Source organism: Moschus berezovskii, chromosome 23 (assembly GCF_049115385.1).
Source record: "Moschus berezovskii isolate FMDL1 chromosome 23, NW_MosBer_1.0, whole genome shotgun sequence".
NCBI lineage: Eukaryota > Metazoa > Chordata > Mammalia > Artiodactyla > Moschidae > Moschus > Moschus berezovskii.
In genome coordinates, this window is record NC_142482.1 from 61,630,987 (window position 1) to 61,653,431 (window position 22,445).

The 22,445-nt window shown below is 52.4% G+C and overlaps 1 protein-coding gene across 4 annotated transcripts; it reads left to right on the forward strand.

Annotated features, from left to right (window-relative positions):
* The first annotated feature begins 8,189 nt into the window (after window positions 1-8,189).
* LOC129543439 (serpin B6-like) lies at window positions 8,190-17,599 on the forward strand. 4 transcript variants are annotated; one of them, XM_088831046.1, is made up of 7 exons: window positions 8,190-8,457; window positions 10,036-10,054; window positions 10,206-10,324; window positions 14,149-14,266; window positions 15,218-15,360; window positions 16,762-16,908; window positions 17,096-17,599. In XM_088831046.1, the coding sequence occupies exons 1-7, from the start codon at window positions 8,293-8,295 to the stop codon at window positions 17,498-17,500; spliced, it is 1,116 nt and encodes a 371-aa protein (XP_088687172.1). In that variant the 5' UTR covers window positions 8,190-8,292; the 3' UTR covers window positions 17,501-17,599. The 4 variants fall into 4 exon arrangements, with proteins under 4 accessions (XP_088687172.1, XP_088687170.1, XP_055262519.2 ...); XM_088831044.1 differs by lacking the exon at window positions 10,036-10,054 and having other exon boundaries at window positions 10,175-10,324; window positions 15,218-15,370; window positions 16,766-16,908; XM_055406544.2 differs by lacking the exon at window positions 10,036-10,054 and having other exon boundaries at window positions 10,175-10,324; window positions 16,753-16,908.
* The last annotated feature ends 4,846 nt before the right edge of the window (window positions 17,600-22,445 follow it).

Genomic DNA, 22,445 nt, shown 5'->3' on the forward strand with positions numbered 1-22,445 from the left:
TTGAGCTTCAAGCCAACCTTTTCACTCTCCTCTTTCACTTTCATCAAGAGGCTTTTGAGTTCCTCTTCACTTTCTGCCATAAGGGTAGTGTCATCTGCATATATGAGGTTATTGATATTGCTGGTTCCTTAGGAAAAAAAAAAAAACCTGCTAAACCATAGATCACTCACATCCTGCCATGTAAACAATTTCCAACCCTGTTTTGTGTCTTCTCCTTAATATCACGAGCATCCCAGAATTGTCAGGCATTTGTGGAAAGCCTGTGTATGACTGAGATCCTAATATTATAAACACCAACGGCAGCAACAAAACCCCAGGAGAAGAGAGACGACACGAGCAGCAGAAGACAGCACGGCAGACGGTGACCGACGTTCTCCAGGGAACTGGCGTGGAGGGCAGGGAGGGACAGCAGAGGCCGAGGCTTTAGCAGTTAGGGATATAACGGCTAAGGCTGGAGAAAGGCAGGCAAAAAATTGGAAGAGAAAGTCAACTGTGTCTTCCAGAAAATGAAGCAAAACATCATGGAGATGGAAAATGCAGGAGAGGGAGGCAGATGAGAGCAGAGCTCTCTGCCCGCAGAAGGCAGCCATGCCTTCCCAAGTGCCCTGCAGATAATAGCTTCTGCGCGTGCCGGTAGGAGGTGCAGAAAAGAACAGTCGGTCCACAGGGGTGACAAGGGCCTTAAGAGTTCCCAGAGGGGAAGGGGAAGTCTCTTGAGTTGCCAGGTTGAAGAAGGCAGAGGTTAGTCACTCAGTCGAGTCTGACTCCTTGGGACTCCATGGACTGTTCCTTGCCAGGCTCCTCTGTCCTGGACAGAGAATTTTCCGGGCAAGAATACTTGAGAGGGTTGTCATGTCCTTCTCCAAGGGATCTTCCTGACCAGGGATCGAACTCAGGTCTCCCGCTTTGCAAGCAGATTCTGTACCATCTGAGCCACCAGGGAAGCCAGGTTGAAAGGGCCCTCCAAGTGCACAGCCCAGTGAATAAATTTGGCCCATTGCGGGTAGACATTGAAAATATCAGGGGTAGGGTCATAGGTCAAGCGCTTCCACCTACTGGGGAGGCGGAGGACGGCCGGGACTGGGGTAGCCGTGTCCTCAGACTTCAGGCTGGGAAGCCACAGAGCAGCGCCTCTAAGGTCCAGTCCAGAGGCACCGTGACTCCGGATGGTGCCACGCTGTCCGTCGCGAGGCTGGAAGAAAGACGTGTGCAGTCACGCTGGAAATCAGGATGTGCGTGTTCTTAGAACATCCTTGGACCCTTCGCTTCCCCACAGGACCGAGGCAACCGCGCAGCGGGGAGCGCGGGCCCGGCGCAGGAAGCAGGGGCGGGGGTGCAGGGTGGACGGAGCGCACCGCGCCGGGAGGTGACCCGGAGCCGCCGCCCGGAGGAGGAGGGGCACGCCGCCGCGCCCGGGGCGCCTGCGAGCGCGGAAGGCCGCGCAGAGCGCTTCGCGGGGCGGCCCGCCTCCAGGCCGCGTGTGGCGGCTTGGAAGGAGACCTCTGCCCCGCTTGGCCTCGGCAGCACCAACTCTCCCCGGCTCCTTGCGGACTCGAGGATGCAGTTTGCGCGTTACAGCTTTTCCACTAAAAGGGACCTAGAGAGGGCCTTCCCTGGCGGTCCAGGGGTTCCGGCTCTGGGCCTTCACTGCCGAGGACCTGGGTTCAGTCCCTCCTGGGGGATAGTTCAGTTCAGTTCAGTTCAGTCGCTCAGTCGTGTCCGACTCTCCGCGACCCCATGAATCCCAGCACACCAGGCCTCCCTGTCCATCACCAACTCCCGGAGTTCACTCAAACTCATGTCCACAGAGTCGGTGATGCCTTCCAGCCATCTCATTCTCCGTCGTCCCCGTCTCCTCCCACCCCCAACCTTTCCCAGCATCAGAGTCTTTTCCAGTGAGTCAACTCCGCGCATGAGGTGGCCAAAGTATTGGAGTTTCAGCTTTAGCATCAGTCCTTCCAATGAACACCCAGGATTGATCTCCTTTAGAATGGACTGGTTGGGTCTCCTCGCAGTCCAAGGGACTCTCAAGAGTCTTCTCCAGCACCACAGTTAAAAAGCATCAATTCTTCGGTGCTCAGCTTTCTTCACAGTCCAACTCTCACATCCATACATGACCACGGGAAAAACCATAGCCTTGACTAGACAGACCTTTGTTGGCAAAGTAATGTTTCTGCTTTTTAATATACTATCTAGGTTGGCCATAACTTTCCTTCCAAGGAGTAAGCGTGTTTTAATTTCATGGCTGCAGTCGGCGTCTGCAGTGATTTTGGATAAGTTCCCCCCTAAAACGAAAAAGAGAAACCAAGGGGGGGGTTGATACTTGGTGTCTTGGGAGGTGGAAAAGCATTCTAAGTGGATGTAAAGCTTTGTTGTTGCAGCGAAGGGAGGGTGCTGGAGATCACCGTCGCAAGATGTTTGCCAAAAGTGATTTAAGGAGACCCCCACTAGCCTAGTTAGGACAAGTTGAGCGCCAAGAAGCATACAGTCGTAAATTGGTACTCCTGTTGAAATAGCTAATTTAATTATCTGTCCGCTTTAATCTCACAGTCATGTCTGACTCTTTTTGATCCCATGGGCTGTAGCCTGCCAAGCCCCTCTGTCCTTGGGATTCTTCAGAAGAATACTAATGTGGGTAGTCCGTCCCTTCTCCAGGGGATCTTCCCCACCCAGGCATCGAACCTGGGTCTCCTGCATTGCAGGAGGATTCTTTACCATCTGAACCACCAAGTAAGTACAATTTCATTATCTATCTAAGCTAATTGAAATATCTTGTTTGTGAGAAAGCCTGAGACTGTTAAGCTCAGGATGAGGGAAACAAGATGAGCTCTAAAAAGGCACAAGAAGATTTCAGTCCTGTTTCAGAAAATGCTGTCTGAGACCCCTCTGTGATTGCTGCGTGAAAGTGCTTATTCCAGGTTGCGAGGCTCACAGCACAGCAGTTACACAAACCAGCCTAAAGGCCTAAGATTTAAGCTGAGAGACACATAGCCACATTATATGATGAAACCCTGCGTTGTACAACCCAGATAGGGGGAAACTCAATACTTCACTTTAAGGAAAGACGTTGGTTTGCAGGGAACTGAAAATCAGTATTTGCTCAAGGCCTGGTAAAATCCCATGAAGGGGGAACTGAAGCTCAGATGCCCTATCTCCTCCTTGCCTGTTCCTGGCAGTCAGGATGAGTGAGGTTTGGGGCACCTGGGATGGCACAGTGCCCTGTGTGGCAAGGGGTAGCCCGTTAAGATTACTTTAACGCCAGAGAGTCTTTAAAACAAGCTTTACTGTCACTGGAAAAGGTCAGTCTTCATTCCAATCCCAAAGAAAGGCAATGCCAAAGAATGCTCAAACTACCGCACAATTGCACTCATCTCACACGCTAGTAAAGTCATGCTCAAAATTCTCCAAGCCAGCCTTCAGCAATATGTGAACCGTGAACTCCCAGATGTTCAAGCAGGTTTTAGAAAAGGCAGAGGAACAGAGATCAAATTGCCAACATCCGCTGGATCATGGAGAAAGCAAGAGAGTTCCAGAAAAACATCTATTTCTGCTTCATTGACTATGCCAAAGCCTTTGACTGTGTGGATCACAATAAACTGTGGAACATTCTGAAAGAGATGGGAATCCCAGACCACCTGACCTGTCTCTTGAGAAACCTGTATGCAGGTCAGGAAGCAACAGTCAGAACTGTACATGGAACAACAGAGTGGTTCCAAATAGGAAAAGGAGTACGTCAAGGCTGTATATTGTCACCCTGCTTATTTAACTTATATGCAGAGTACATCATGAGGAACGCTGGGCTGGAAGAAGCACAAGCTGGAATCAAGATTGCCGGGAGAAATATCAATAACCTCAGCTATGCAGATGACACTACCATTATGGCAGAAAGTGAAGAGGAACTAAAAAGCCTCCTGATGAAAGTGAAAGAGGAGAGTGAAAAGGTTGGCTTGAAGCTCAACATTCAGAAAACAAAGATCATGGCATCTGGTCCCATCACTTCATGGGAAATAGATGGAAAAACAGTGGAAACAGTGTCAGACTTTATTTTTTTGGGCTCCAAAATCACTGCAGATGCTGACTGCAGCCATGAAATTAAAAGACGCTTGCTCCTTGGAAGGAAAGTTATGACCAACCTTGATAGTATATTAAAAAGCAGAGACATTACTTTGCCAACAAGGGTCCGTCTGGTCAAGGCAATGGTTTTTCCCGTGGTCATGTATGGATGTGAGAGTGGGACTGTGAAGAAAGCTCATCACCAAAGAATTGATGCTTTTGAACTGTGGTGTTGGAGAAGACTCTTGAGAGTCCCTTGGACTGCAAGGAGATCCAACCAGTCCATTCTAAAGGAGATCAATCCTGGGTGTTCATTGGAGGGACTGATGCTGAAGCTGAAACTGCAATACTTTGCCCACCTCATGCAACGAGTTGACTCACTGGAAAAGACTCTGATGCTAGGAAAGGTTGGGGGCGGGAGGAGAAGGGGACGACTGAGAATGAGATGGCTGGATGGCATCACCGACTCTGTGGATATGAGTTTGCGTGAACTCCGAGAGTTGATGATGGACAGGGAGGCCTGGTGTGCTGTGATTCACGGGGTTGCGGAAAGTCGGACACGACTGAGCGACTGAACTGAACTGAACTGAAAGTCACTCAGTCATGTCCGACTCTTTGAGACTCCATGGACTATACAATCCTTGGAATTCTCCAGGCCAGAATGGTGGAGTGGGTAGCCTTTCCCTTTTCCAGCAGATTGTCCCAACCCAGGGGTCAAACCCAGGTCTCCTGCACTGCAGGCGGATTCTTTACCTGCTGAGCCACAAGGGAAGCCAAGAATCCCAGAGTGGGAGCCCATCCCTTCTCCAGCAGATATTCTCGACCCAGGGGTCAAACCCAGGTCTCCTGCACTGCAGGCGGATTCTTTACCTGCTGAGCCACAGGGAAGCCAAGAATCCCAGAGTGGGGAGCCTATCCCTTCTCCAGCAGATTGTCCCGACCCAGGGGTCAAACCCAGGTCTCCTGCACTGCAGGCGGATTCTTTACCTGCTGAGCCACAGGGAAGCCAAGAATCCCAGAGTGGGTAGCCTATCCCTTCTCCAGCAGATTGTCCCGACCCAGGAATCGATGTACAGTCTCCTACATTGTAGGCAGATTCTCTACCACCTGAGCAACCAGGGAAGTCCATGGGTCTGTGTTATCTGTGTTATATCTTCTTACACCTTTCCTCAAGGTGATAACGAGCTTTCCTGACAGCTCAGCTGGTAAAGAATCTGCCTGCAATGCAGGAGACCCTGGTTCAATTCCAGGCTCAGTAAGATCCCTTGGAGAGGGGATAGACTACCCACTCCAGGATTCTTGGGCTTCCTTGTGGCTCAGCTGGTAAAGAATCCGCCTGCAATGTGGGAGACCTGGGTTTGTTCCTGGGTTGGGAAGATCCCCTGGAGAAGGCAAAGGCTACCCACTCCAGTATTCTGGCCTGGAGAATTCCATGGACTGTATAGTCCATGGGGTCGAAAGAGTCAGACACGACTGAGTGACATTCACTTTCACTTTCATGAATACCTTTGTGCTTGACCTAAGTACAGCTGCAGGAAGGCATTTCATAGCCATTTTACTGTTCTGTGCACTTTGAAATGTATCTGAGGCTTCCCAGGTGGCTCAGTGGTAAAGAATCCACCTGCCAATGCAGGAACGTCAGGTTTGATCTCTGGGTCCAGAAGATCCCCTGCAGGAGGGCATGGCAATCCATTCCAGTATTCTTTCCTGGAGAATCCCATGGACAGAGGAGCCTGGCAGGCTATAGCCCACGGGGTCATCAAAGAGTCGGACAGGACTTAGTGACTAAACAGCCACAGCAATTCTTAATTGCACTGGGAATACTGGAGTACCACTTTATAGCATCATTTGCACAGTGTGAGAAGGAATTCCGATCTTCCTTTGTCAGTATTGGAAATGCATGGTTCTCGACTGTGAAGTTTCTGTTTTAAGAAGGATGTTTCAGTTTGCTCTCCACCCGTCTCGCTCTCTGTCTTTTTTGGGGTGAGGGGGCGCTGCCACAGTGATGAGGCTGGACTGCAGAGTCATGACCTGGTGCTCAGCTCTCCCTTTGCTCCTTGGAGCCCAGCAGAAACAGGCTGCTTTTTAAATCAGCTCTTTCCGGAGCCCATTTTGCTCCATTCTTTTCCCAGTTTTAAGACTGCTCCCTTGATTCTGGCTTCCCTGCAGGTCACCCATCACATAGTTTGCTAATTATGCTCATTTTGTGTTGTTTCTGATAACTTTCCTTGCATTGTTCCTGAGTTGAGTGCAGGGCCTGAACTATCAGAGCAATTCTCACCAGCCCTGGTACCAGGACCCTCCCGAGTTCCTGCTGGGAGCACGGTGCTGGCTCAGGTGTTCTGCCCCAGCGCCCCGGGGAGGGCACGAAGCATCGCTTCCTGTTTGATTTTGGGGCCTGTATCAGCGTGGGCTGTTCACTTATCTCACGACTGATGTACTTTCTGTCGTCAGAGTATCCCGAATAAACCTCTGGGCCTCATGCTTCATTCCTTCCTTTTCAGTTTAGAGATTTTACAGGGAGTGGGTATGCTCTCACCTTTAATGACCATCAGCAACTGTTGTCAGTGGAGGAAAGAACTATTAGCAGCCTCGCTGTAGCCTTTTAAGACAAATGAACTTCTTTTTTCTGTATTAGTGTTAAGGCATTGGATATTAAGACCTGCCCTGGTGGCTCAGTGGAAAGAATCCTTCTGCAATGCAAGAACTTCGGGTTCAATCCCGGGGTGGGAAAGATCCCCTGGAGAAGGAAATGGCAACCATCTCCAGTATTCTTGCCTAGAAAATCCATGGACAGAAGGGCCAGGTAGGCTATAGTCCATGGAGTCACAAAAGAGTTGGACATACTTAGCTAGTAACCAAATTGGATATTAAAGATGGAAGAGAATGTGTGTGTGGGGAGTGTTTCTTTTCCTCTACGATCTTCCTGGCTGGTCTAGCATTTAAATTCACCCAAGACAAATCAATAGCAGAAATCCAACCCCTCTGAATTTTGTGCAAACCTTGAAGATACAAGGCTCAAGAAGTGACAAGGCAGGCAGCTTTGTGTGTGTGTGAAGATTTGACAAAACAAGGCGTTTTTGCTTGGGGTATCAAGTTCGTGAAGTAACAGGGTTTGCTGGTTTCTTGTACAGCCTTTTCAGCCTTGCATTCCCCTCTTTGGCAGTAAAGATGTCTCTCTACCTCCTGGGACAGAGAGGGTATTTCCACGTGGAGATTTATTTTCGGCTTTCAGGGGGCACCAGCTGTTTCTCAAGTCTCTTTACTTCAGAGCAATCAATATGCTCCAGTGGAATGTTTGGGGTGAGCTGCCCTGTACCCCATCAGGAGCACAGATAACCAGGTGCATCCCCGTGCTCATGCAGGGAGCAGAGATCATGGAGCTGACGCAGGGCCCAGAGCGGGGCAGCCAGCCTGCATGCCCAGCGGGCTCACCTGCTCTGTTTCTCCGGGTCAGTATCTAGACCAAAGCTGCTTTCTGTTGAATAATGGGGATCTCTCAGCTATCATCCCGTCCCACCACAAACAGAAAGGCCCTGAACCCTCATCACCCTGCCCATCCCCACAGTGTCCTGTTCTGGATCACACGTCTTCCATGTTGGGGCAGTCGACCTCTGAGGCCGAGCCCTGGAGGTGGATGTGGGCGCGTACCAAGGCCCTTGGCCCGAGCAGGGTGAGCAGGCCCTGGGCCTGGGGCAGCAGGGGCCTGGAAACAGGGCCTCGGGTTCAAGCTTTGTCACAGGCGGAGGTCCCAGAGGGGGAGACCTGGGTGTCAGCGGGGCTTGTCTTTAAGGCTTTCATGCTTCTTTGTACATGATTTGACTTGTCTTTTATCTCAAGGCTTCAGGTTATGCTAAGTGTGGTCTTTCTCTCTCTTTACAAAACACTCAACCTGTATAATTGTGTGTTTGGATGGATTATTTTGAGTGATTCTTGTTATTAAATCATACCTATAGGCCCCAAACACATTCTAGAAATGGGAGCAAAAGTCAACAGCTCCTTCCTGGCCCTCCCAGGCTGTGGCCCAGCACCGTCTCTGTATCCGCGCCATCTCTCAGCATGTTCAAAGCCCACACGGGGTACGAAACCCCTGAGGAAGCCACGTTTTGTGCGTGTACCTGTTGCTCGTCGAAGCAGAGCGTTAGTGCTGACAACAGATAAGAGCAGAGTGAGATGCCTTGCCCTGTGGCCTTATTTGCGTGACACTGATTGTAAATCCATCCTTTCAGACTCGCCACCATGGATGCGCTGTCAGAAGCAAACGGCACCTTTGCCTTGACCCTTCTGAAAAAGCTGGGTGAGGACAACTCGAACAATGTGCTTATCGCACCCCTAAGCATCTCCTCTGCCCTGGCCATGGTCCTCATGGGGGCCAGGGGCAACACCGCGGCCCAGATGTGCCAGGTACGTTCGGGAAGCCGGTTCTGGGCGGCGGCTGATGCGCTTTCATTAGCCGGTGAGCCGGTGTATGCGATCCGAATCCCAGAGGCCTTGCTCCACAGACTGGCCTCACTCCCCCGTCTGCCCCGCCCCTGGGCCTCCCATCCAGTGTCTCTCTGTCGGGTGGGCTGGGCTCCTGACAGCGCAGCACCGGATTCCGGCAGGACAGGCTTGAACGAGCAAGCGTTCATCGAGCCTCTGCTCAGACCCGCTGCCCAAGGCCCTGCTGGCCAAGATGCCCAGAGCCAGCCGCAGGCGGGCTGCGCAGGGTGTGGACGTCAGCTCCTGGGCCACAGTGGCGGCGGGGTGCTGACCTCTGGCCCCCTGGGGGTCACAGCCTTCTCGCATGTGGGATGCCTTTACCCCTCCCAAGGTCCTGGGATCCAGAGTTTCTCCAGGTTTAACAGAGTCCTGATCCCACCCTTGAGCCTGGGCCTTGAGTTAGACCTTTGCCCTAAGGCCATCACTTTCAGGGTCCTCTGCCAGCTGGAGAGGCTGGGAGTGAGAAACATTTGCACTCTCCACCCAGCAAGTATTAGGACACAAATACACCGGTGCTCATGCTCAGTCGTGTCCGACGCTTTGCAACCCTGTAGACTCTAGCCCTCCAGGCTCCTCTGTCCATGGAATTCTCCAGAAAGAACACTGGTGTGGTTTACCATGTCCTCATCCGGGGGATCTTTCCGACCCAGGGATCGAACCCACGAGTCTTGAGTCTCCTGCACAGGCAGGTGGATGCTTTACCACAGCACCACCTGGGAGACGCATGTATTCCCTTTAAGTGCTGCTGAAAAGGGAGCAGTCCCCTCTTGAGCTCATCTCTGTCTCCCCTCCTGATCTCCCAGGCTCTGAAGAGACCGCCCTCTCTCTGGGCACCTCCTGTGCAGATTCCAATTCCGGGGGACCGCCGGCCTTCCCGCCCTGCACAGGGCATCTCTCCAGGGCTCCCGCCCGAGGTCCTCTCCTCCAGAAGGGATGCCCCCTGGCCCTCTTGCCCTGGCTGGCTGCTGGGTGGAAAGCCCGCGCCAGGCTTAGCTTCATGTTATGGTGGAACCGGGCCGGACATCTGTCTGGACATTCTCCTTGTGGCTCCCGAATAAACCTCCCACAACCGGGAATGACTGGGACCGTGCCTCAGACTCTGCGGCCTGGCCACACGGTGCCTGCTGGGCTCCTCGTGAGCCAGGAGCGGCCCCGATCCTGCCAGGCACTCCCTTCTGTGTGCCAGCTCTCCTGCATTGTCATGAGGCCCCAGCAGGATGGCTGGGCGTGTCTGCACCCTGGTCACAGGGGGCAAGACAGCGAACATGGCGTGGCCAGGCCTTTATGGAGGCCCGGGCCAGGAAGAGCCACTTCTCCTGTGTCCCGCTGGTCGGAGCCCATCCTGAGGCCAGTCCAGACCTGAAGATGTGGCCTGTCTGTACAGAGATGGGAGGCATGTCCACCGGCCTTGTCTGAAGGCAGACCGCGAGCACAGGGCCCTGGGCTCGGCAAGGGGCATTTCTGCATCTGTGCGGGAGGCAGGCTGGGGGCTTCCCAGAGATGCTGTGCCTTTATTTGCGTGAGTCTTGTTTTAAGCTGGGATGAATCAGTGCGGTTCTTAGGCTGACTTTAGTGTTGTGTCCATTTCCTGTAGTCAGGGCATACTTCAGTGGTGGGTCTTTATCTGGTTTTATTTCAGACACTTTCTCTAAGCAAGATCAGTGGCGGAGGTGAAGATGTCCACCAGGGTTTCCAGAACCTTCTCTGTGAAGTTAACAGGACCTGCACACAGTACTTGCTCAGAACCGCCAACAGGCTTTTTGGAGAGAAGACTTGTGATTTCCTCTCAGTAAGTCATATTCCCGTTTGCCCGAAGCAGATAGAGACCGAGGTCATGTGGACCAGGAGGCGGGCTTTGTTGTGCAGCAGAGGCCTTGTGGCCTGAGAGGACTCGGTGGGCGGGGTGTGGGAACCCCCGCTTCCTGGAACCATTATGTCATTGCCTGTAAGAGAAGCCCTGTAACAGCCTTGTTCACATGTTCGTGAAGCTTCGATGAGATGATTGTCAGAGAACTAACACGGGTCATACCCCAGTTGCAGATGAGTTGGCCCAAACAAAGAAGTCATCCAATAGAATATTTCTGACGTTGTTTTTCACATGTTGGAAGTTTTTTGTGCATTGTGAGACTTGTTCAATTTTTTTGTACATGTAAATATTTTGATTTTCTTTTCCTATGCAGAATTTTTTTAAAGTTTTTTTCTTTTTTACTCTGTTCTATTTAATTACAGTGCTTTCATTTTTTTTTTAATTTTTTCATAAACAGCTCAAGTAACCTGTGTGTTCTCATTGTGTAAAAATGCAGGCAGAGCCAGAGTCCTCCCAAATGCTCTTCCACGCCCTGTCCCCACGCCCAGTGTAAGGCGTGTCCCCTGTGCACAGAGAGTCTTTGCGTCTCACTCCACGTGTGTCTGTTGCTCAGCCGCTGAGCCGTGTCCGACTCTGTCTGACCCCGTGCACTGCAGCAGGCCAGGCTCCTCTGTCCTCTGCTGCGTCCCAGAGTTTGCTCAGACTCGTGTCCATTGAGTTGGTGATGCCTCCAACCATCTCACCCTCTGTCGTCCCCTCTCCTTTGCCTTCGGTCTGTCCCAGCATCAGGGTCTTTTCCAATGAGTCGGCTCTTCCCATCTGGTGGCCACAGTGTTGGAGCTTCAGCCTCAGCAACAGTGTGTGTCCGCCTCAGCCTTTCTCACGGTGGTGGCGGCGTCTTCAGGGGTGGCACTACCGAGACGCAGGCGCCTGCCCCCGGGGCGGGCGTGGGTGGGGCCCGGCCAGGGCCGAGCCGGCAGGGACGATGTGTGTGTGGTTCTGTCCTGTGCGTGCCTGCTACTCCTGATGGACTTTGGAAGGAAGGGACAGAGGGAGGCTCTCAGATCTCAGTGAATTCGGCCTCATTCCCACCCCGACGGCTGCAGCCCTTCCCGTCGTCCTCAGGAAGGGGAGCGGGTGCCCTTCCCCCCTCTGCTCAGCGCCGCAGGGGCTGAGTCTGAACATTCCGATTGCTCATGAGACGGAGCAGTTTTCATGTCCATCAATCATTTGTATCTTTTCTGAAAGTTGCCTGTTTATATGTCCTTTGTGTAGTTTTACTTTTGGGATATATGTCTTGTCTTTTATTTTTAATGAGCTATTCATCTGTTCGGATAGCAATCTTTTCTGTTACATGATTTTTTTCATTATTTTTCACACTTGTTTCAGACTCTATATTAACTGTTTTAAAACAGGTGGTGTAAAGTGAATGTAGTCAGCATGAGATCAATTTTTTATTGGTTTGTACAGGTCGGTGTGAATTTATTTTACAATCTGGTTTCCTTGTTTTTATCAATCTTCAGTTCAGTTCAGTCACTCAGTCGTGTGCGACTCTTTGCGACCTCATGAATCGCAGCACGCCAGGCCTCCCTGTCCATCACCAACTCCCGTAGTTCACTCAAACTCATGTCCATCGAGTCAGTGATGCTATCTAGCCATCTCATCCTTTGTTGTCCCCTTCTACACCCGCCCCCAATCCCTCCCAGCATCAGAGTCTTTTCCAGTGAGTCAACTCTTCGCATGAGGTGGCCAAAGTATTGGAGCTTCAGCTTTAGCATCAGTCCTTCCAATGAACACCCAGGACTGATCTCCTTTAGGATGGACTGGTTGGATCTCCTTGCAGTCCAAGGGACTCTCAAGAGTCTTCTCCAGCACCACAGTTCAAAAGCATCAATTCTTTGGCGATGAGCTTTCTTCACAGTCCAACTCTCACATCCATACATGACCACGGGAAAAACCATAGCCTTGACTAGACGGACCTTGTTTGGCAAAGTGATGTCTCTGCTTTTTAATATGCTATCTAGGTTGGTCATAACTTTCCTTCCAGGGAGTAGTGTCTTTTAATTTCATGCCTGTAATCACCATCTGCAGTGACTTTGGAGCCCCCAAAAATAAGTCAGTCACTGTTTCCACTATTTCCCATCTATTTCCCATGGCGTGATAGGACCAGATGCCATGATCTTAGTTTTCTGAATGTTGAGCTTCAAGCCAACTTTCTCCCTCTCCTCCTTCACTTTCAACAAGCGGCTTTTTAGTTCCTCTACACTTACTGAGAGTCCCTTGTACTGCAAGGAGATCCAACCAGTCCATTCTAAAGGAGATCAATCCTGGGTGTTCATTGGGGGGACTGATGCTAAAGCTGAAACTGCAATACTTTGGCCACCTCATGCGACGAGTTGACTCACTGGAAAAGACTCTGAAGCTGGGAAGGGTTGGGGGCGGGAGGAGAAGGGGACGACAGAGAATGAGATGGCTGGATGGCATCACCGACTCTGTGGACATGAGTTTGAGTGAACTCCGGGAGTTGGTGATGGACAGGGAGGCCTGGCGTGCTGTGATTCATGGGGTCGCGGAGAGTTGGACACGACTGAGCGACTGAACTGAACTGAACTGAACTGAACACTTACTGCCGTAAGGGTGGTCTTATCAGTTTTAGCGACATGCTGGTTTATTGTCATCTTTGTATGAGCCTTAAATATACAGAAAAGCAAAATTTCCAATAAACACAAAGAACTGGCTAGTTTTCCTTAACTTCCTATTTTTCCTGGTAGATATTTTAAGAAAAACATTGGTATTTAAATGGTAATTTTGATATGGATTATAAAATTAAAAGATGAGAAATATTTGTCAGTTATTTCAAATTGATCGAGTATTCCAAGGATCCAACACCAATGGCAATGTATAATTAGATATTCATTTAGTTTGTTTTTGACTGGCCGTTACTTACTGAATAGTAATTTAAGAAGCAGGCACTTGTTTTCAGATGTGTTTAAAAGCTGTTGAAATCACCAAGGGTCTGAGGAGGTGTCGACTTGTAGGTGACCACTTTGCTTCCAGACTGTTTTCTTAGACTGAGAGACTGACATCTGTTCAAAAGCCCCGATTGAGAAGCGGAGCAGCAGGTTGGCAGAGCCTGAATGGTGCGCGGGTTCTATGAAATGAGGCGCCTGGATCACGAGGTGCGGCGTCCACGGTGTGGGGAGAGCTCAGCCACGAGACCCCGGACAGACCGAGCTCTCCTGGTCCTCAGTCACCTCTGAGACGGCGCTGCTGCTGCGTCCTTGCTTCCGGGGGCAAGGAAGCCAGAGAGACGCAGCAGCCTTTCCAGGGTCACACAGGAGTGAAGCCCGGAACTTGTGCTGGGGGCAGTGTTGCCAGATTGCCTCACTTGAAAGTTTGTGTTGTTGTTTAGTTGCCAAGTTGTGTCTGACTCCTTGCAACCCCATGGACTGTAGCCCACCAGGCTCCTCTGTCCATGGGATTGTCCAGGCAAGAATACTAGAGTGGGTTGCCGTTTCCTTCTCCAGCGAATCTTCCCCACGCAGAGATCAAACCCTCGTCTCCAACATTGGCAGGAGGATTGTTTATCACTGTGCCACCTGGGAAGCCTGTTATTTTACTCAGCTATTTATTCAGTGTAGCTGAAAACTGAGAAACCGGATTGAAGGTGAATTCCGCACATTCGTTTGTACATTACACAAGTAACCGTCAAATGATCAGTGTTGAGGTTTGGCGTGGTGAAGGAGTAAGCTGTTGGCGTTGTCTGCTTCTGTAGCCATGTGATTCAGTCACTCTGTCTCTCCTAGTGTTTCAAGGATGCCTGCCGCATATTCTACCAAGCAGAGGTGGAGGAGCTGGACTTTGTCTGCGCTTCGGAGGAGGCCAGGAAGCACATAAACACCTGGGTAGCCGAAAAGACAGAAGGTGAGGACGTGTCACAAGTTCTTTTTGCACAGTATTTGAATCAGCCTTATTATCCATCAGTTCCTTCCCAAGACCATCACATGTAAACAGAAAGGGCTTTTTTCTCTAAATAACTGCAAGCTTTCAAATCCACTTCTGAAATGTAGTCAGTAATCCATTTCTCTAGCTTTTCCCCTCCTCATCAATATTTGGTGCACCTCTTCCAGAGCAATCACACTTTGATTCTGGGCTGTTGCAGTTAACGTTCATATAGTCTACCTTGTCACAAAGGGTGGAAGGAAAACTCTGATGCGGGCTCCACCTCCTTGCCTGTCTAGCAGAGCTCAGGCCTGCGGGTCGCTGAGCATCACTGCAGAACACTCGGTCAAGCCCTGGTCCACCTGTGGTTCTTCGTTTTCGTGCTGTCCACACTGGCTTCGACCTCTCCCCTCAGGACGGTCCCCTCACGTTGTAGACCAAACATTTGTTTTCTGACACTGAATTATTCTGCCCTTATTTTTTGTTCATCTTATGTGTTTTATGCAACTCATGGTAATTTTCTGAGCAGTGATTTTAAGGTTTTTCTTGCTGATTTTCCTTTAGGGGCCAGGCTCCCTGTATGGGTTTCCTTGGTGGCTCAGATGGTAAAGGATCCACTTACCAGTGCAGGAGAGGCCGGTTGGATCCCTGGGTCAGAAGATCCAGTGGAGAAGGAAATGGCAACCTGCCAGTATTCTTGCCTGGGGAAGCCCATGGTCACAGGGGTCTGGTGGGCTAGGGTCCCTGGGGTCACAAAGAGTCAGACACAACTTAGCAAGTAACCAGACAACTCCCTGTTCGTGATTGTCTGGGGGACAGTGAACCCTCTGCTCTGCCCACTGACTCCTCCAGGGGACAGACCAGTAACACTGTGCCCAGCACCTCCACCAGGGAACCCTGTTAGCTAACTGACTCTTTAAATCTTCGTTGCAGATAAAATTAGAGACTTGCTCTCTGCAAATTCAGTTAACTCCATGACACGTCTGGTTCTCGTGAACGCCATCTACTTCAAAGGAAACTGGGCTAAACAGTTTCTTAAAGGGCACACCGTGGAAAGGACATTCAATGTCAGCAAGGTAAACAAGAATGTTTCATAAAGTGAGGGAGGTTCTTGGAAACGGTCTTTGGGATCCCCTTGGTTTATGGAGCGTGTGAGGAGGCTGACCTCAAGGAACCTGTGCCTCTCGTGGTCTTGGCAGCCCAGATGTGGATCTGGGCAAACCCTGGCCTCCTCTGCCCCTGCTCCTCCTCTGCTGTATCATCAGGGGCGGTCTGTGCCGTGGGGGTTCCATCTTGTATCACACATCCCATGGGCAGCTCGCAGGTCTCTGGGCCTCCCAGAACTCCTGAGATTCAGTTCAAACTCTAGACTGTGGCTGTGACACTCTCTGGGCCTGGATCCTACCTTCTGTCCCCAGCCCGTCCATAGCTACCTACACAGACGCCTTCCTCTGCAGGGCCGTCCAGAAGCCTCCCTAGCGGTCTCCCCAGCCTGGGTTCCTGCTTCCTGTGTCCCTCCTCTGAGCTCTCACAGAGCCCATGGCCTCTCACTGTGGCTCTGATCTCCCAGAGCCCCTCAGGCCCGACTGCAGGACCAGGGAGGTTACTGGAAGTTTTCCTGATGACGGTGGCTGGGCTGAGAGTGGTGGGCGTAGGAAGCACAAGTCAGATTGGTTCGCATTTCTTTTAATAATCGCATCTGTTTATTTCTGGCTGTGCCGGGTCTTCTTGCCGCAAGCCTTTCCTGACGCTACCCTGGCGGAGGCCCTCTCGGCTCAGGGCTCGGGCTTCCCCAGCTGGTGCTTCTCTTGGGGCAGAGCTCGGGCTCCAGGCCCGTGACCTCAGGAGCTGAGGCTCCGGGCGCTCAGCCCAGGCTCGGTAGTTGTGGCACATGGGCTTAGGAGCCCCTGGGCTGTGGGGTCTTCCCAGACCAGGGAGGGAGCCTGCGTCTCCCGCTTTGGAAGGCGGATTATTTACCCTTGAGCCACCAGGGAAGCCCTGTTGTCTTTAAAAGTAGAGCCAACATGGTTGTTCATGGGTCAGCTGTGGGGTGGGAAGGACAGGGGCCCAGGACACTCCCAGGTTTGACTGCGGGCTGAGTGGTGTCGCCATGAGCAGAGATGGGAAAGTATAGAGTGAGCAGAAGGAGGGAAACAGGAGCCACCAGTGTGCGAGCCGAACTGGAGGCTCCTTTGTGTCCAGATGAAGATGTCAGGTAGGCAAGAGCCGGGGGAGAGGTCCTGCTGGGAACGTCCAAGTGGAGACCTCCTGGGTCAGCAGGAGAACAGGAACCTGAAGCCTGAGCGCTGGGAACCAGGGGTGGGAGCTGGAGCCAAGCAGACAAGCGGAGGACGCAGAGCTGGGGTGGGTCTGGAAGACAGGACAGAGTGTGTGGGCACAGGTGGACGGCTCTGATGACTTGTCCACAGGTCATGTTTCAACTTAAGTTTTATCCATTTCCTTTATAGAACGTGCAGAAACCTGTGCCAATGATGTACAATTGGTCAACCTTTAAAACAGCTTGCATTGCAGAAATCTGCAGCCAGATTCTGGTGCTTCCCTACGTCGGCCAAGAGCTGAACATGGTTATCCTGCTGCCCAGTGAAAGCACTGACTTGAACACGGTAACCGGGCAGCCATGGCCCTGGGGCCCGGGGTCTCGTCCGGATCCCTGCTGGGCACTGGGCTCTGGGAACTCACGGGCAGCCTGCAGGCTGCCCTGGGCCCGCTTGGCGTGGAGTGTGTGTCACAGTGGATGTTCCCCGGGGCAGCTCTGCTGCAGACCCTGAGATCTTCTACCTTCTGCTCCAGGTGGAGAAGGCCCTGACCTACGAGAAATTCGTCGCTTGGACAAAGCCGGACGTGCTGGCTGAGGAGGAGGTGAAGGTGTTCTTGCCCTGCTTCACCCTGGAGGAGTGTTACGACATGGAGTGCGTCCTCCGATGCCTGGGCATGACCGACGCCTTCGAGGCGGCCCGGGCCGACTTCAGCGGGATGTCCTGCCAGCGAGGCCTGCACCTGTCCAAATTCGTGCACAAGTCCTTCGTGGAGGTCACCGAGGAGGGCACGGAGGCCACGGCTGCCTCAGGGTCCAGGATCAGCCGGAGGAGCCTGAACGTTGTGCAGGAGTTCTTTGCCGACCGCCCCTTCCTCTTCTTCATCCAGCATGGCAAGACCGGGGCCATCCTGTTCTGCGGCCGCTACTGCTCGCCATGACGAGGTGGGGCCCCCCGTGCTGCTCACCGCTCTCCCCGATCTCTGCGAAGAGCTGGAACCCCAGGTGACCTTGGCAAAAGTCCACAAATAAAGGGCTGATCGAGATCGCCTGTGTGTGTGTGTATTTCTGTGTCCTTGTGTCCTGTGTCTTCTCAGAGCTGCAGTTGCCATCAGAGGCGGGCACTCGGTGGTCCCGCCGGTCAGGAGCACTGGCTGCCTGCTCTCTGGGTCCTCTCTCCGCCCGCCCCATCCAGGCCCTCGGGGAGAGTGCTGTCTGCTCCGGGCCTGGAAGGATGAGCGGGGCTTCCCTGTCTCCTCTGCTCAGTGGCCCTGCTCCTGAGAACAGAGCAAACCAGAGGCTACGGCAGCTATGGGGAGGGGGAGTGGGCCTCAGAGACCCCCAAAGGAGAGCCCTCCAGAAACCAGCAGAAGAGGGGAGGCCGTGGACCCAGACTGGGAGAAGTCCATCCCCGAGCTACTGGGTCTGCACTGCAGGGTCTGTGGTCAGAGGCCCGTTCAGTGCTTGACCGTCCACAGTCCCTGAGCAAGTTCATTTGCCCCCAGGGGTCAGAGATGGGCCGACAGATCCTGTTCACGAGATGGAGGCATTTCAGGCCACGTCATGGATGCACGCCAGGTGACTTTCCATCCTGCCTCTGGTACTGGAGAAAAAGAGGTGGCTAAGGTGCAAGGAGATCCAACAAGTCCATTCTAGAGGAGATCAGTCCTGGGTGTTCATTGGAAGGACTGATGCTGAAGCTGAAACTCCAATACTTTGGCCACCTCATGTGACAAGTTGACTCACTGGAAAAGACTCTGATGCTGGGAAGGATTGGGGGCAGGAGGAGACGGGGACGACAGAGAATGAGATGGCTGGATGGAATCACCGACTCGATGGACATGAGTTTGAGTGAACTCCGGGATTTGGTGATGAACAGGGTGGCCTGGTGTGCTGTGGTTCATGGGGTCGCAAAGAGTCGGACACGACTAAGCGACTAAACTGAACTGAAGGTTTCAACCATTCCATCCTAAATGGAACCAGTCTTGAAGGTTCATTGGAGGACTGATGCTGTTGCTGAAGCTCCAATACTTTGGCCACCTGATGCAAAGAGCTGACTCATTTGAAAAGACCTTAATGCTGGGAAAGATTGAAGCAGAAGGAGAAGGGGACAACAGATGATGAGATGGTTGATGGCATCACTGACTCGATGCACCTGAGTTTGAGAGGAACCCAGGAGTTGATGATGGACAGGGAGGCCTGGCGTGCTGCAGTCCATGGGATTGCAAAGCTCGGACTCGACTGAGCGACGGAACTGCACGAAGGTTTTTGCAGCCACACCACGTGTTCCCTGCTGAGACGTGGGGCCCGCGTCAGCCGATGCCGGGGTTCAGGGGGAGAGTGGTGCGGTGTCCACTGGCCTCCCTGTGGCGTCATCAGGAGCTGGGCTCCCTCTAACCTGACGGTGTGACCCACATCCTCAGCCTGTCTCTATCCGCTGTCTCTGCTGTGCCCAAGTCAGCGCCTGAGCCTTGAGGACAGACAGGCTGCGGAGACGCTGCCCTTGGGAGCGGGCGGGCGGGCAGGCCAGTGGCGTCACTGCCACCCCCAGCCTTTGCGCACTGTCGCCTGACGTGAGCCGTCTGTCCGTCCAGGGTCCGAGGCGCCTGTCCTTCGTCTCCTTCAGGCCGTCAGCAGGAAGCTGTGACGATGGACGCAGTGGTCCCGTGTGTTACAGAACCTGTCACACAGCTCGACCTCTGAGCATCTCTTTCTTAGCTGGTCCACTGCATTAAATGTCATCGGCATTTTCCTCAAAACTGTTTTTCAATATGAACTTTTTCAAGTTGTTGAAGAGAATTGCCTTATAATCTCCTGTGCGTTTGTTATCGATCAACTTGGAATTCCCGTCCTCATCATAGTCCTTCCCTGGTGGCTCAGAACAGGCAGAATCGCCTGCAGTGCGGGAGGCCGGGCTTCGACCCCGGGTTGGGACGGTCCCTGGAGACACTGGCTCCCCACTCCGGATTCTGGCCTGGAGATTCCATGGCCTCTCAGGGTCGCAGAGCCGGACGTCACTGAGCCACTCACAGTCACTTCCTGACCTCCAGTTGACCTTGTCTGTGACCAGCTCTGACTTCAGGGAAGTGTGGCCGGTGGGCCTCCCTGGGCCCCCAGAAAGACCCCCGGCTCAGCGCTCTGCTTTCACTGTCTTCAGATTCTTAACAGCGTTTGAGCAGAGGGTCCTGCATTTTCATCTCGCACCAGACCCTGCCAACTACGGAGCCAGTCCTGCCGTGGACTACAGTGTTTTTATTGAGAAAAATAGACTTTTTTTCAGATGCTGAGTACCAGGTAAGCTCAAAGCAAATCCTGAGAAATGAAAGGTCTTCTCAGTCCAATCTTTTCACATTAAAATATATAAACATTTTGGTCAGGATATTTCCATAGTTGGCTTTTGAACTCCACACAGCATGTGTTTCCATGAGAGAAAGAAGTAGACCAGTTCAGTTCAGTTCAGTCTCTCGTTCGTGTCTGACTCTTTGCAAGCCCATGGACTGCAGCACGCCAGGCCTCCCTGTCCATCACCAACTCCCGGAGTTCACTCAAACTCATGTCCATCGAGTCAGTGATGCCATCCAACCATCCCACCTCTGCCGTCCCTTCTCCTCCTGCCTTCAATCTTTCTCAGTATCAGGGTCTTTCCCAGTGAGTCAGCTCTTCGCATCAGGTGGCCACAGTATTGGAGTTTCAGCTTCAGCATCAGTCCTTTCAATGAACATTCAGGACTGATTTCCTTTAGGATGGACTGGTTGGATCTCCTTGCAGTCCAAGGGACTCTCAAGAGTCTCCTCCAACACCACAGTTCAAAAGCATCAATTCTTCGGCACTCAGCTTTCTTTATGGTCCAGCTCTCCCATCCATACATGACTACTGGAAAAACGAGGTAGCCCAGCGTGACAGTTAATTTTGTGTGTCACCTTCACTGGCCCAGAGGACCAGTTAAGTGGTCTAACACCAATCGAGATATTGCAGAGAAGGTATTTTTTTAAAGGAGATGAGGATTAAATGAGTCAACTTTGAGTAAAGCAAACTGGCTGCCAGCACGAGAGTGGGCCTGGTCTACTCTAGGCTTCCTGGGGAATGATAATGTTCAAATGTTAAAGCTCTTCAGCCAGACAAAGAGGGAAACAGCATTTTAGATCCGGGTGATGTCAGAGAACAGGTCCTCTGAGAGTGACCTGGGAGGTCCCAGGAGGTGGCAGTGGGGGGCGGGGGCATGTGTCCCAGAGGAGATTGAGAAGACAGTGGCAGGAAGGAGCCTTGAAATCCAAGCCAGGCCAGATCGGGAAGGGCCTGCACCCAGCACACGGAACCCAAGAAGGGCGCCCGGTGGTTCCGGGGTTCTGCACATAAAGTGCTGGACAGTCGGCTCCCCCTCCGTGCACCTCCTGAACGTGACTTCAGTTTCCTGGATTTGTCCCAGCTCGGAACCTCTCACATGTAAGCGCTTGTCCACCTGGAACACCGGTCAGATCCTGAAATCCAGAAGACCTCATCTGTCCCGAACACCTGTCTCATCCCACTGCCCAGCTCCACACCCCCACACCTCAGAGCATGTGCGTGGCAGGCTCTGCTTCAAGACGATCCACAGACTGTTTTCTGTGCAGAAACACTGCAGGACCCATCCCAGATTCTCGGGTGTTCCTGCCCTATGAACACAAGGGTAGGACAGAGAACACCCAGAGCAAGCGGAGATTTTAAAAAGGACAATTTGCCCGAAACTCGTTTAGTATGTTTTTTCAAGTGTGCTCCTAGGCAATATCTGGATTTATTATATTTATTTGTTCGTGTCATGCAGAGTTCTCTGAGTCAGAAGGTGGTGTAACAAGGAAGGGCAAAGGTCACGGCTCAGCACTCTGAAGTGGAAGAGAAGGGTGTCGGGGTCCCCGCAACCCCCTGAATGGGGTGCTTCTTCCCAGAGAAGCTCACAGCTCTGGGCATCCCTGGGCCCACACGCCAGCTGTCCGTCTGCCCAGGAGTTAGCGTCCAGCCGTCTGAGAGCCAGGCCCCATTCGATGTGTCCACAAGGAAGGATGGAGGCGGGGGCTTCGTCCTGCCCCAGGGCCTCTCTCTCCATAGGGAGTCCATGTGAGCCCTGATTCAGGGGCGGCAGCCTGGACGCAGCGCCGGCCCCAGCCTTCCCTGTTGTTCGCAGCCATCAGGGCAGACGCTCAGGGAATGCCTCTGGCCACAGGAGGAGAAGAAGGAGACTCGCAGCCCCGCCACGCGGCGCCCCGCCCTCTGCCTGCTCTCAGAGACGCGTTGCAGGCCTCACTGAGGGCGCTTCCACCGGAGGCAGCAGGATGCTCAGCCCCGCTGTGCGCGGACCCAGGGGCCTCTGCCCGCTCGTCCTCAGCTCTGGGCCTTCGCGCTCCTGAGAAGAGGGCTCTCTCCTCTAATGTGGACGTGGGCAGCCTCTGTGTCCAAGGCCCGAGGGACTCCCTCCGCCCGTCGTGTATCCCCGTGGTAGAAGACGGGTTTAACCGAGGCTGAATAAACTGACCTCGAAATGAGAAAAAATGCTTTTCATTTCTTTCTGCGTCTTCTCCCAACAGTAGATACATGGACTGTCTCCCGCCAGCTCCTCGGTCCCTGGGATTCTCCAGGCAAGAATACTGCAGTGGGTGGTCGTTCCCTTCTCCAAGGATTTTCCCAGCCCAGGGACTGAACATGGATCTCCAGCGTTGCAGGCAGATAATTTACCATCTGAGCCACCAGAGAAGTCCCAAAAAGATACATAGGGGACGAGAAATCCTTTTAACAATCAATTAAAAATCAAGAGATTTTGAAATGCTGTCTTTTCCATATGAATTTTCCCTATCTGATTATTTTTAAGAAAGTAACATTGTATCTAAAAAATAATTCCATATCTGGTTGAATCTG